At 44.0% G+C, this 12,829-nt stretch overlaps 1 protein-coding gene across 1 annotated transcript; it reads left to right on the top strand.

The window, feature by feature from the left end:
- The first annotated feature begins 118 nt into the window (after positions 1-118).
- On the top strand, positions 119-11,575 carry HIF1AN (hypoxia inducible factor 1 subunit alpha inhibitor). Its single transcript, XM_015866739.3, has 8 exons — positions 119-299; positions 881-1,131; positions 5,501-5,649; positions 6,625-6,770; positions 7,274-7,380; positions 7,777-7,840; positions 8,076-8,186; positions 9,181-11,575. Exons 1-8 carry the CDS (start codon positions 141-143, stop codon positions 9,223-9,225), a joined length of 1,032 nt encoding a protein of 343 aa, XP_015722225.2. The 5' UTR covers positions 119-140; the 3' UTR covers positions 9,226-11,575.
- Positions 11,576-12,829: the final 1,254 nt, after the last annotated feature.

Raw genomic sequence — 12,829 nt, 5'->3', positions numbered from 1 at the left:
GACGAGCAGGAGAAGCACGAACCCAGGCAGAGCCCCCTGCCGGCACCGCCTGCACGGTGACCTTCCCTCGTTTCCGGGGTCGCTGTGTGCGAGCAACTTCTTCCGCTCTTCTAGTTCCGGGTTCCCCGGCCGAGGCGGAGATGGCGGCGGCCTCTTCCTCCTCCTCGTCGTGCTGCCGGGACGGCCCGGCGGGGCCCGGCTGGAGCGAATCCCAGTTCCGCCACTACTCCTTCGAGACTCGGCCCATCCCCCGCCTCAGCCACAGCGACCCCCGCGCCGAGGAGCTCATCGAGAACGAGGTGAGGCGGGCAGCGGGCGGCCCTCCCCCTCCGGCCGTGGGGGCAGCTCACGGGCTACAGGGCTCTCCTGACGCCGTTCCTCCTCTCCACTCCGTCCCTCGAAGCCGCCGCTCGTTCGCTCTGCGTGCCCCGTTTGTCCCCTTCCCGAGTGGGCTCACAGCCCGCCCGGTTCCCCGTTCCGTTATTTGTAGTGAACGCTTCTCTTTGGCGTTGCAGTCTCGGCTTGTGTATGTGCAGGAGCTTTTGCTTTATTTACTTCAGTTTTTGAGTGGAAATCACGAAAATGTTGCATAAAACTTCATGCACACAGATATTCTTGATTTGAGCATGGTCACAGATGTGAAGTTTGCATTACAGTGGCTGCTCTTCTTTTGGTTTTGGAAGACAAGCTCCGAGTTTGGGGGCAGCAACCTGCAGAAAGTTATGTTGTGCTTGCTCAGTTTGAGAATATAGCAGCTGTCATTGCTCTAAGTGCCTTTTCCAATTATTCATGTTAAAAGAGAGTTTGTAGGGCTGCAGTAACACGATAATTCTGAAGTTTAAAAGATCCCTGAATCTATTAACTTCCTGTTTCTCCTCAGGAGCCGGTTGTGCTGACAGATACAAATCTGGTTTATCCTGCCCTGAAATGGGACCTGGACTACCTCCAGGAAAACATTGGCAACGGGGACTTCTCAGTGTACAGTGCCAGCACACACAAATTTCTGTACTATGATGAAAAGAAGATGGCCAATTTCAAGAACTTCAAACCCAAGTCAAGCAGGGAAGAGATGAAGTTTGCTGAGTTTGTGGACAGACTTCAAGAAATACAACAGAAAGGGAGTGCTGAGAGGTAAGTGATTTGCAGAAATTCCTCCATTTCTTCAGGTCTCTGTGGGGTACATTGCAGTGAGAGCTGGTGATAAAAGCCATAGTTATTATAGGCATTTCCCACATGATTCCTATTTGGTTGCAACTGTGTTGCTTACTAAAGAAATACATGCCCTTAGTTCATGCAACTGTTCAAACCGTTTTCTTCTCTCCCCCTCCTGGGGCTTGAGAAGGCATTATGCATCACTTGACTTTGGCAAACTGTGATAATGGTAGATACCACACAATAAAAATGTAGAGGCTATAAAACTCAACCTTTTTACAGAGTACTGAGGTAAACTGTCTTAACTTTTTGTCACAGAGATGAGGAAGAATAGTCTGTGTGCTGTGTGTTCGTAGGTGTTGTCAGCCTACACCTCTGACAGATCCCTAACTTACTGAGTCGAGCACTACGTTATACAGAACATACGCATTAGCCACTAAAACCTCTTGGTTAATTTCATCTGTCTCCAGTCACCTAAAAACACTTAAGAATGCATAGTTACATCTGAATTTGAGGCAGCTCTGTGTGTCCACGTCCGCTGTTTATCTGTGCCTTTCCCTTTTTTCTCAGCTTCAGGTGTAATTTCTTCTAAGAGAAAAGGCAGTCTTTAAGCATAGAAACACATTTTTCTCTGGGCATCTGTATAGTTGTAATTATACAAATGTATAGTTGTAATTACAAATTGAATGGATAGCCAGAAGGTATATAAGGAAAAGACTCACCAGTGCCGAGGCTTTCAGTTGAGATGGATGCTCACCAACATTGAAGCTCACCAGAAAAACTCCACGCAGAAGCAACATTCATGCTTTAGTGGTGGTCAGCCCTTAAATGGGATCTGGGAGAGGTGGAGTCAGGCTCCACTCCTGGGATCCCAGCTAAATTACCTTCACCTGTGCTCCTGCAGCTGACCTGTCACTTGCCTCAGATGGTTAATGAGAGGTTCCGGCTGTGATTAATAGTTTCCCATGCACTCCACCAGCATGAACCGATGGTTAGGTGATCTTTTCCTTACTACAGAAATCCAATGTGATGCTTATACAATTTCCCATCACAATATACATTGACATAATTCAAGCGATGGTTGATGGAAGTTCACAGTCTTCCATGGGCCAGCGCTTGACTGATGTTGCTGGAGGCAAGCAATCATGAGGTGCACGTCCATTTGTGTTCCATCAGTCCCATATGAGCCATCATCAGGTATCCTATTCATTCCTGTGATTCTGGAAGCTCAAAGACTTGGGGAGTAATACAGATGTTTCAAAGGTACCAGGAGGGGAAGGTCTGCCCTCCTGGGTAGGATACAGGCCACATTTCTATCCTGGGTCAGTACTTCAGCTTGTACCAGAGTACATGTACATCCTGGTCACCTATACCATACCCTTTGGCCAGATACCTGTGTCTGCATAACAATATCTGGTACCAAAGGAGGCATCCTGATCTGCCATAGGGACACAATGGACACCCCTTTGGCAATAAAGATTGGAGTATTGACCACGATGTCTGTAGGCCATATGTACCTATCACTGAGGGGAATACTGAGCCTCCCACCTCCAACAATCTCCCCCAAGGTACAAGTAGGCCACACCATTTGGGTCCTACCTGCACCTTCCAGGGCCACTTCATCTTATGGATTCCTGGTTCTAAATTCTCTGGGGTAGGGAGCAGAAGGTTATTTTCATTACCAATCTGGGGTCTTACCTGATTATCAGTGTCCGTAATTTGGGTCCTAAGCAGGGAGGCCCATATTGTTTGTAGCATTTTCAGAGCAACAAGAGATCTTGTGCCCAATGCTGTATTGTTGCACTAGTAAAATGAGTCCCTTGGTCACTCTCAATAACTTGAGGTGTACCAGAGGCAGACATCAGTTTAGTAAGCACCTTAATTATGTATGCCGGACTTGCCTTTGGTACTGAATAACCCTGCAGTAGCCCACTTACAGTATCAACACAAGTCAGGGCATATCTCACCCCCTCAGACCAAGGCAGGGGCCCAATAATCAACCTGCCATCACTGGAGAGGACTGTGTCCTCTAGCAATATGGGCTGTTGTTTCAGGCAATGATCTCGGTCTCATCTTCAAGCAAGCATCGCAATCTCAACGTTCCTGGGCCATGTCAGATAGTTGTACAGGCAGCCCCCACACTTTAGCAGCTGCCCACATTATCTTTTGTCCAGCATGCTGTAGTTTCTGGTGTAACCAACAGGCAATGTTCTCAGATGGTGAACTTTCAATCCATCAAATTTGGGCCAGTGTGTTGGCTTCATCATTTCGCAGTGACTGTGGGGGTTGGTGACCAGAGACATGGTAGACACATACAGTCTTGTCTTTAACTGCATTCTATATGTCTAACCACATGTCTTCAACACAGATTGGTTGGGTGTGGATAGTCCATTCCTGGGTAGCCCATTGTGCGATCCAAAGAGTGAGCCCCTGGTACACAGCTCAAATATCTGTACAGATGTTCAGGATACCATCACCAGGTTCCTTGATAATAACCATCCACACAGCTCACAGTTCTGCCCATTGGCTGCTCTGACCATCCCCCTCATCAAACCAGATTGTCTCAGTAGAGGGATGATAAGCTATTGCTCTCCACTTGCTTGGGTTGCCCTTGCTGGATCCATCTGTGTGCCATGCATCTTCAGGAATAGGATATTTTCCTATCAATCAATTTTTGCAGATTGAACACCAGCCCTGAGGAGATCATTAAACATCTGTTTTCAGGACACACTTATGGGTCCTGATTGAGGGGCTCGTGGAGCCAGCCTCTTGGTTCTAATTATTGGCAAAACTTCAGCCTCATCCAATACTTGGACATTATGTTTAGTCTGCAGGCACTCTGCTTCTCCCAGATCAGCCACTAACTGAGCTGCTTGCTGGACCGTCGCCTCTGATGCCACTAGAGGATTTAGCATTGACACGAGAGTACCATACATGTGGGAAGGGGCCTGTTGTAAAATTAGGTCCCTCATTCCCACTGAAAATTAAACCATATCTGGGCTATCAAAGGTGTCCTCATAGGTAGCCTCTCTCATTCCTAACTCTCTGATATAGTTTTGAAGATCCTCCTTGGAGGACCATAACCCTGCATTTAGTGGCATGTCAGTTTTATATACTGATAACATACTGAGCTCTTGTTCTAGTTTTCCAATACAATCTTTCGATAATTGATTTTCACTTTCTAATGCATTTGATCCAATTTCTGCCTGATTTAAAGCAGTTAATAGTGGCCATGCCACTGTAGAAGCAGCTAACCATCTTTCCTTTGTAATTATGAAATTATTATTTAAACCTTCAAAATATTCCACCAAACAGTGGGGAAAAATTTCCCCTGACACACAGTAGACCCGATCATTCAATTATAGTTGCAATTTGATAATAGGGGGAACCCATAAATCCTGGGATCATTTTTTCTAAGGGGGTAATGTTCTCCTCCTTGACCCATTTGTACATATTCCATAAGAAGGACATTATGATCATGAATTCTACCTGGCTTACCAAATGTATAGTTGTAATTATACAAATGTATAGTTGTAATTACAAAGCGAATGGACAGCCAGAGGGTATATAAGGAAAAGACTCACCAATGCTGAGGCTCACAGTCAAGATCAATGCTCTCCAGTGTTGAAGCTTGCCACAAAAACTCCACACAGAAGCAATCTTCAGAAAGAGATGCTACCTTCATGGTGGTCAGCCCTTAAATGGGATCTGGGAGAAGTGGAGTCAAGCTCCACCCCTTCCAAGAGCACAGCTGAATTACCTTCACCTGTGCTGACCTGTCACTTGCCTCAGATGGTTAATCAGAGGTTCAGCCTGTGATTCATAGTTTCTCATACAGCATCGTAGACTACAGTCAGTAATATGAAGATTGTTAATACGGATGTTTGATTCCTTTGATCCTCTGTGTCTAAACATAGGTGTGGCTTTAAGGCAGCTTGATACTGAAACATGCTGGATTTTCTGTGCCTTTACACACTTCTATCTCATTGCAGATGACTTATAGTGCTAACATTTATCTGAGGATTATTTGTGTTTTTGTGAGCCAGTCTGTTCAGTTCTTCTTCATCCAGCACCCATGTGGTGGGGTTTTTTATTAAAATTCCAATTTTCCTTCCGTGATTGTTCACATGGAGTCGTGTTCTGCTTCACTGTGTACCGCACATTTGGCAACTGTGGGGACTTTTTGAAGCCGTTCCTTCTCACAGCAATTTACAGTGCTGTTAAAACAAAATTTCTAGGAGTTATATTTCTTTGTCTTTGAAGTCTTTCTTAAGAGATGTGGAGATGCATTTCTGTGTTCATCACAAAGCTTAACATTTGCTTTCTGCCTGACTTTGGGGAAATGCAGACTATACCTGCAGCAAACTCTGAACGACACAGTTGGAAGGAAGATTGTGGTGGATTTCCTTGGCTTCAACTGGAACTGGATTAACAAGCAGCAGGGGAAACGTGGCTGGGGTCAACTGACTTCTAACTTGCTGCTCATTGGCATGGAAGGTAAGTAGCTTCCTATGACCTGGGGAGAAGATTTGGTCAGCAATTCTCTTTGAGTTCCAGGAAGTCTTTTAAGTGGATTTTCAGCTAGTTCCTAAGTGTTCTTCCCAAGAAAACAATTTAAAGCTTTCAATTGTAATGGGACTATTGTCACAACTTGGGTTATAAAAATGAAAAAAACCAAAAGGAATAGCTTGCTAATTGTGAATGTCTGGAGGTCATCTGCTGCTTGTAGAAAGGCTCTGCTTGATACAGGGTGGTAGCTGTGATCCTATTTTGAGATCTGTTTATTGTTTGAATACTTTGGATGCCATAGACGTAAAATGCCTGCAGTCTAAGAGTTTATAAGATGAGCAAAATTAGCCTTCTGGACTTTTGTTAGGAGTGACCAATGTCTGCCCTAAAGGAAAAAACAGATGTGACTCACTGTATTTTAAAATTTAATTATATTTTAGATCTAGTAATAATAGTCAAGCTTCATAACTGTTGATCAGTGACTGAAACAGTAGAAGGGAGTTGTATTATGAAGCCCCAGTACAAGGAGGTTTGTTTACTTCTTTTCTTGCAGAATTATTAGGACTTTTTCCAAGATCAGACTATTAGACTCCTTTTCTCTAGATTAATAATAAGTTGTAGAATTGACTATAAAAAATTCTCAGCTAAACAGAGTATTTTATGAAAAAGCTTCCCATCGACATTTGCCATCTGCTGTTCATGGAGACAAGCTGGAAATCCTAATCCTGCAGAGCATAAATTGCTGAATATGGATTCAGAATGGAAATTGTTAAGTGGGGTAGCAACTGTTCAGTAATGACCGACTGATAAAATGACCAGATTGTAACATTCCTGGAGTTATTTTCCTTACTTAGTTTTCTTGATATGTGGAAGAATATTTACTGTCTCCGGCAAGGAACAGAACTTGCTTCAGTCTCTCATAACTGCACAGAAGTGTCTTTATTATCTTTTCTCTCTGCGTAGGGAATGTGACACCAGCTCATTATGATGAGCAGCAGAACTTCTTCGCTCAGATTAAGGGTTACAAGAGGTGCATCCTTTTCCCTCCTGATCAGTTTGAATGCCTCTACCCTTATCCTGTGCACCACCCATGTGACAGACAGAGCCAGGTGAGAGTTGCAGATCTGTTTTCTGCTCCATGGGAAAACAAGGGTATTTGTGAAGATGCTATGTGGGAAGAACCTGTACTACAGTTAAAGATGCATAGCACTTCTGAGCTTTGCAGCACACATGTTCAGATCTGTTAACTACTGAATACATTGAGTATAGATGGGAGGGCAGGAGGTGTTTCTGTCTGTGCGTGGCCCTGACTTGCAAGCGCTAGGATTATCAACTTCTCCCACTGATAGCACATCTGGTCTTTAACAGCTGCTTCCTCTATTCTGATTCATAGATCACTTGGCCAAAAACAGATTTGCTCGCAGAGAGATTTCAGGACTCTAACTGAGTTGGTGTTACTTTCAGGATATGCAGGAGCTTACTATAGAGTTAAGACAGAAATGGGAATGTACAAGCCAGAAAGGAAGGATAGGGAGGAACTTCATACTGTGGCAAAATAAGGACCATCACAGCAGGATTTTTTTCTAAGTTTCTTAATGTTTTGTTGTGTTAGGTGGATTTTGACAATCCTGACTATGAGAAGTTCCCAAATTTCCGGAGCGTGGTTGGCTATGAGACGGTGGTGGGTCCAGGGGATGTGCTATACATACCTATGTACTGGTAAGAAAGATGGTGGGACTGCACAAGGACCAGCAAGTAGGGAATAAAAAAATTCTCTTTAAACTCTTGGGCTGGCTCTTAAGAGAATTCTGCTTTGCCTATTCCAGCAAATAAGTAATTTTCTGTTACATCTTGGGCCAGCCTGCTTCCTGGCTTTAAGATGGGAGTGATAATTCTTCCTGTTGTGTGTATTCTCTACTAATGTGCAAAAAAAGCATCTGTATTTAAGAAAGGAGTTTTCCAGAAGTTCTGAGTTCTTCATGCTGGAGGTACAGGGGCAGTTTTGTCCAGAGCAGTCAATTCACTCAGCCAAAGCATTTGCTTATAAGCTGCAGAAATAACTTCTCAGTAGTTCTTTTTTATTTTTAATTTTTTTCTTTCGTTCTTTCCATGCAGGTGGCACCACATCGAGTCCCTCCTGAATGGTGGGATTACCATCACTGTGAACTTCTGGTACAAGGTGAGTACAAGCACCTTCCTACACACCTTGAATATCTCTGTCCAGAAGATTGTTTCAAACAGAGCTGTACTGGCACGTGCTGTCACTGTGAGATCTTCTTTGCAAGAAACTGTGTGCTTTAATGTTGAAAACTACTTTGTGTGTTCCATGTGGTGTGAAAAGCTGAGTGGCTGGGAGAAGACTGAATAAATTGCCAACACAGTAATCATGCAATGAGCTACTTTTGGTATTTCAGGGTGCCCCGACCCCAAAGAGAATTGAATATCCATTAAAGGCTCATCAGAAAGTGGCGATAATGAGAAACATTGAGAAGATGTTGGGAGAAGCCTTAGGAAGTCCACAAGAGGTACGAATGAGAACCAGATAGTCACTGCTGTTGGAATGTGCATAGTAGTAATTACAAAGTGAATGGATAGCCAGAGAGTATAAAAGAAAAAACTCACCAATGCTGAGACTCACAGTCAAGATGGATGCTCACCAATGTTGAGGCTCACCACAAAAACTCCACACAGAAGCAATCTCCAGAAAGAGATGCTACCATAGTGGTGGTCAGCCTTTAAATGGGATCTAGGAGAGATGGAGTCAGGCTCCACCCCTGAATTACTTTCACCTGTTAAGTTGTTAACTCCAAATCTCTTAAATCAGAAATAGCTCTTCCATAGTTACATGCTTTCCCCTTAATCCCAGTTATCTCAGCTTTTTTCTTCCTAATTTTAATTAACTGATATTTAAAAAAACAGTACACTAAAGTACTCATATATGCTTTTGAAGATGTCATTTTGATCTGAAAGTGAAAATACTGGATGTGAATAGAGATGCCTTCATGGTTTCTATCACTTATCACTGTGCAGGAACTCTTCTTTAGCTCAATAATGTGAAGTCAGTCTGTCCCCTGCAATTATCTTGCTGTCATAGCATGCTTAAGGTCTTCCCATCAGGCAGTGCTGAGGAATAGGAGTGGTCTTGCTGGAGAGCTGTCAGTACTAGCCTTCCTTCCAAGTAACTCTAATGACCAAAGTGGATTTAGTGGGTAAGAATATTCCTTCTCTAACATGCGAAAAGCAACCCCTGATGAAGGTTGGCTGCTTTTAATAGCATGTTCTGAGATACCTTAAATCTATGCAGGGAAGTGAAAACAATCTCAAACCAATACTATGCATGTAGTACTTTGGTTGCATCTGAAGCTGAATACTGTCTGAGAACTCAGAGTGCCCCAGTGCTGACATCCTCCACCCTTGGGCACTTGGCTCTTAAACTGTCCGGATGTGGAAGGAGCATGCTGTGCAGTTGCCTCTTCTGTTTAACTATCCTGGCTAACAGTGTGTTTTTGCTTTGAACAGGTCGGTCCCTTGTTGAATATGATGATTAAAGGACGGTATGACTAATGCCTGGCTGCCCAGGTGACTGATGTTGCAGCTGCTTTGTTCACAAGCAATGGAAGATACTGAGAGCTAGTATTGCACGCAGCACTTAACAGACTGATGGGTGTCCTGACCCATCCCTATCCCTGCCCCCACAATAAAGGGGGCTACTGGAACTGCAAAACCATTAGTACCCCGATCATCCTCCACTGTCATCTAATCGAACCTCCCAAGAAAGAGTCTGCACTTACTGGAAGCTGGATTCATGCTCACTAACTTTTTTTTCTTCCTCTGCTCTGTTTGCCACAAAAAGAAGCGTGGCTTCTGGCATTCAGATGTTGCTTCAGGATTTTCAGGCATTTGAAGAAGAGCTTGAAGGGGAACTGGGATCGATTGTGTTTCCTCAGCCTCATGGGGTTTGGGCCTCGTGGCTGGTTATATGTTGGTGCCTGCAGTGGATATGGAATGGGAAGTGACAGGTTTCACAGTTCTTTGTTGTTAGAGGACCTGTCCATGCTCAACTCTGGCACCTTGTTGTATAGCAGAGGTGAAAAAGTGAAATGATCTGTGTATGATGAGCAACTGGACAAATGATTCAGTTTCTTCAACTCAAGACATCTGTGCTTGAGACTTTGTACAGGGTAGAGAGATAAAAGTGAATTAATCAAGTATGTGAGCACCAAGTCCTGTGCTCTCCAAGTATCTGTTGTAGGAGTCTAAATAAACCTCCTTCATTCTGACAGCAGCTTTGGGGAGTGAAGACTTCTCTCCCACTCGTATGCTGCAGTGTGTTAAAAGGGGATGAAGCATTATGAAATGAGATAGATAAACGTCAGGCCAATCTTCGAGTCTTGACTGATCAGGCCACGTCTGAAAAAATACTGCAGGAGTGCTGAGAGAAAGTGTAGAGAGACAGTGTCAGACAGGTACAAAGCCTCCTCTATCCCCATCAGGGATGCCAGCTCCTCAGACACTTTGCCCTTTTAACCAAACCTGCAAGAACTCGAGCGTGTGTGGCTGCACACGTGTGTGCATGTTTGTGTGATGAATGGTTCCTGTCCATCAGTTTAATCCATGCCAGTGTGGTGTTCCCTCCCTTGTACAGTCACTTGAAAGAGAGCAGGGTTTTCTGTTTAATTGTGATTAAGTTTACCTTAATCCTTCTCGCATTCTGGAACTTGGCATGGCTGGAAGTGACAAGACCAGGGCAGAGGAACAAGAGGAGCCTCTGGTTGAGTTCTCAGCGGTCACCCTAAAAAATCATTTTGCTTTCCTCCATCTCTGCTGCAAAAAAAAACCAAAAAAAAACCACACACCTTAGGCTCATATGGAGTCTGGCTTTTTATTCCCTGGGGTGCACTGCAATGCTGTTCCTGATTTGGAGATAGTGCCAAGGACTTGTATATCTAATGCAGTTGTAATAGGTCCTAAGAGTATAGATGGGAGAAGCTATTGTATTTCATTCAAGAAAATAGTGAGGGATTGTTTTTCCTGTTGAGATTTCCCGTTACTTTCCCCTTTCTTCAGGTCTTATTCTGACACAGGATTCTGATAAGTGTTGAGAAGATGCTGCTCGATAAGTGCTCTGGCATTGGCCTCAGGCCTCATCTTTTGCAAGGATAGCTCACACGCTACATGCTGTGAGCTTTTCTTGCGCAAAGGTGATAGGCTCCTTGAACTGGAGGTTCTGAGGGCTAGTTTTATGGCTGCTTCCAGGTCAGAGCAAATGAAGTGTTAATTGGCAGCTACAGAGCCCTTGTTCAGAAAGCGTACATGTCACTGAATAGTCTGACTGCCGTGTTACTTGTTGCAGACTCTGCCAAACGAAGGTCACTCACCTGGATGCTTCTCAGTGCTCAGCCTTTGGGCAGGTGGGGAAGAAGGCTTGGCTGCTGACTGGCCCAAAAGAAGGGCTTCCCAGGAATCCTGGGCACACTCGCAGTCTCTGCCCTTGCTTAAAAGATGCTCAAATGAAATCCCATCTCTGCGCTATTTATTTTATCATGCAGTAGTCTCCAGTACTACTTGTTAGACACCATTAATTCTTGGAGCTCAGGGTGGGAGTTCATGTCCCATGTGGAGAGAGAATGGTACTTACGGAACTTTAGGATCCTTTTTATTTGCCAAAGGTCTAACTTTTTAAGTGTCTGAACAGTTTTTGCTGCACTTGACTTTGTGAAAGCTCATTTACAATGCACTGATGGACTGACTCTCCCCTTCCGTTTTCACCTTGTGCTTTCAATGCCCCTTGCCATGGTATTGGGAAGCTGTGTGTGTTCTCTGCTAGGGGTGTGTGTGTGCAGGGGGTGGGGTGTGACAAACACACGGTACCTTCTGAAGTGTAGTTCTTAAATACAACCAATGTTGAACAACAGAACTGTGTGGCTTCTATTTTATGAGTGGCTGTACATGAAAGCTGCATAAAGGCACGTGCATATCTGCATAAAAGGATGTGCATATAGAGTTATTCTTCAGTCTAATAACATCACTTTTTTTCTTAGCTGGTAAAGTTTGCTGGTCTCAGAAATTTCACAACATCACTACCAACTGCATTTTCATTATTTTCCCCAAGCTCATCCCCATAAGCCTGAAAAGCTGGGTATAAGATGATATCCTTGAAAATGGTTGTAAGGGAACTGATAAAATACAGCCTAAACTGACTGAGTCCCTGGGGTAGGGGGTGGCCAGCCCAGGGGGCACGGGTGCAAGCAATTCACCTCTACCTCCCACATGACTGAAAGGGATGGGTGCTGAGCCCACTCTTACCTGGGTTCATTTAAAGGCTATTTACAGGCTGGTCCAGCCCAGTTCCATGATGAGTGGGACTGAGGGCTTTCACAAAATCCACACCTCCAGAAAAGGGAAACAGGACCCCGAAATAATTAAAAACAGCAGCAATGATCTGAGGAGAAACAAACTAACTTACTGAATACGGTATCAGAATGCAAGATAACACACTATAATACAACAGAATTGAAGCTAATAAATATAATGAGTGAGACTGTCCAAACAGCTGAAGGTCTTACACTGTTCCTGAAGTGATGAACAGTCAGGACAGGCAACAGCAGCAAGGAGAGGCAAAGGAGAGGAGCACCAAGACAAAAAGCCCCATCAGGTGACCTTGCCAGGAGTTCCATCTTCTCTCTGACCATAAAGACCCCTGAAGAATGTAGTAGTTCTTCTACTCGGGGCAGGTACCTGGAACTGGAACATTAACACTTTAACTCCCAGTGCACTACATGATGTTATGATGTGGAATACCAGTAACCAAAAATCATCAAACCATGACAGAGGAGAACATCTGGATAAAGGCTACTTCCTGAGAAGGAGTGTTATGTAGCCAGAGGCCCTATCACCAGTTGGTTATCTTTTTCCGCATACACGATTATCAGTGTTGCTAACAATACTTTGCTTAGTATCACAAAGAATTTATCAGAAGCAATGTCACAGCTTCTAAGGACTAACATTTGTCAACAGCAAATATTGCTAGGGAAGCAGTGAATTTCCTTTCCTGATGACTTGAGAGGTATTGCTGTGCTCTGATCACTGATGGGTCCAAAGGAGCAAATGGAACTATCTAATGAGTTCTTTATCAATTGCTTTTTCCTTTGTGTGTCATGTTCTCTCT

This window comes from Coturnix japonica, chromosome 8, assembly GCF_054131305.1.
Source record: "Coturnix japonica strain WE chromosome 8, WE-NBRP24, whole genome shotgun sequence".
In the NCBI taxonomy this organism is placed as follows: Eukaryota; Metazoa; Chordata; class Aves; order Galliformes; family Phasianidae; genus Coturnix; species Coturnix japonica.
This window is presented reverse-complemented; position numbering and strand designations above follow the sequence as displayed.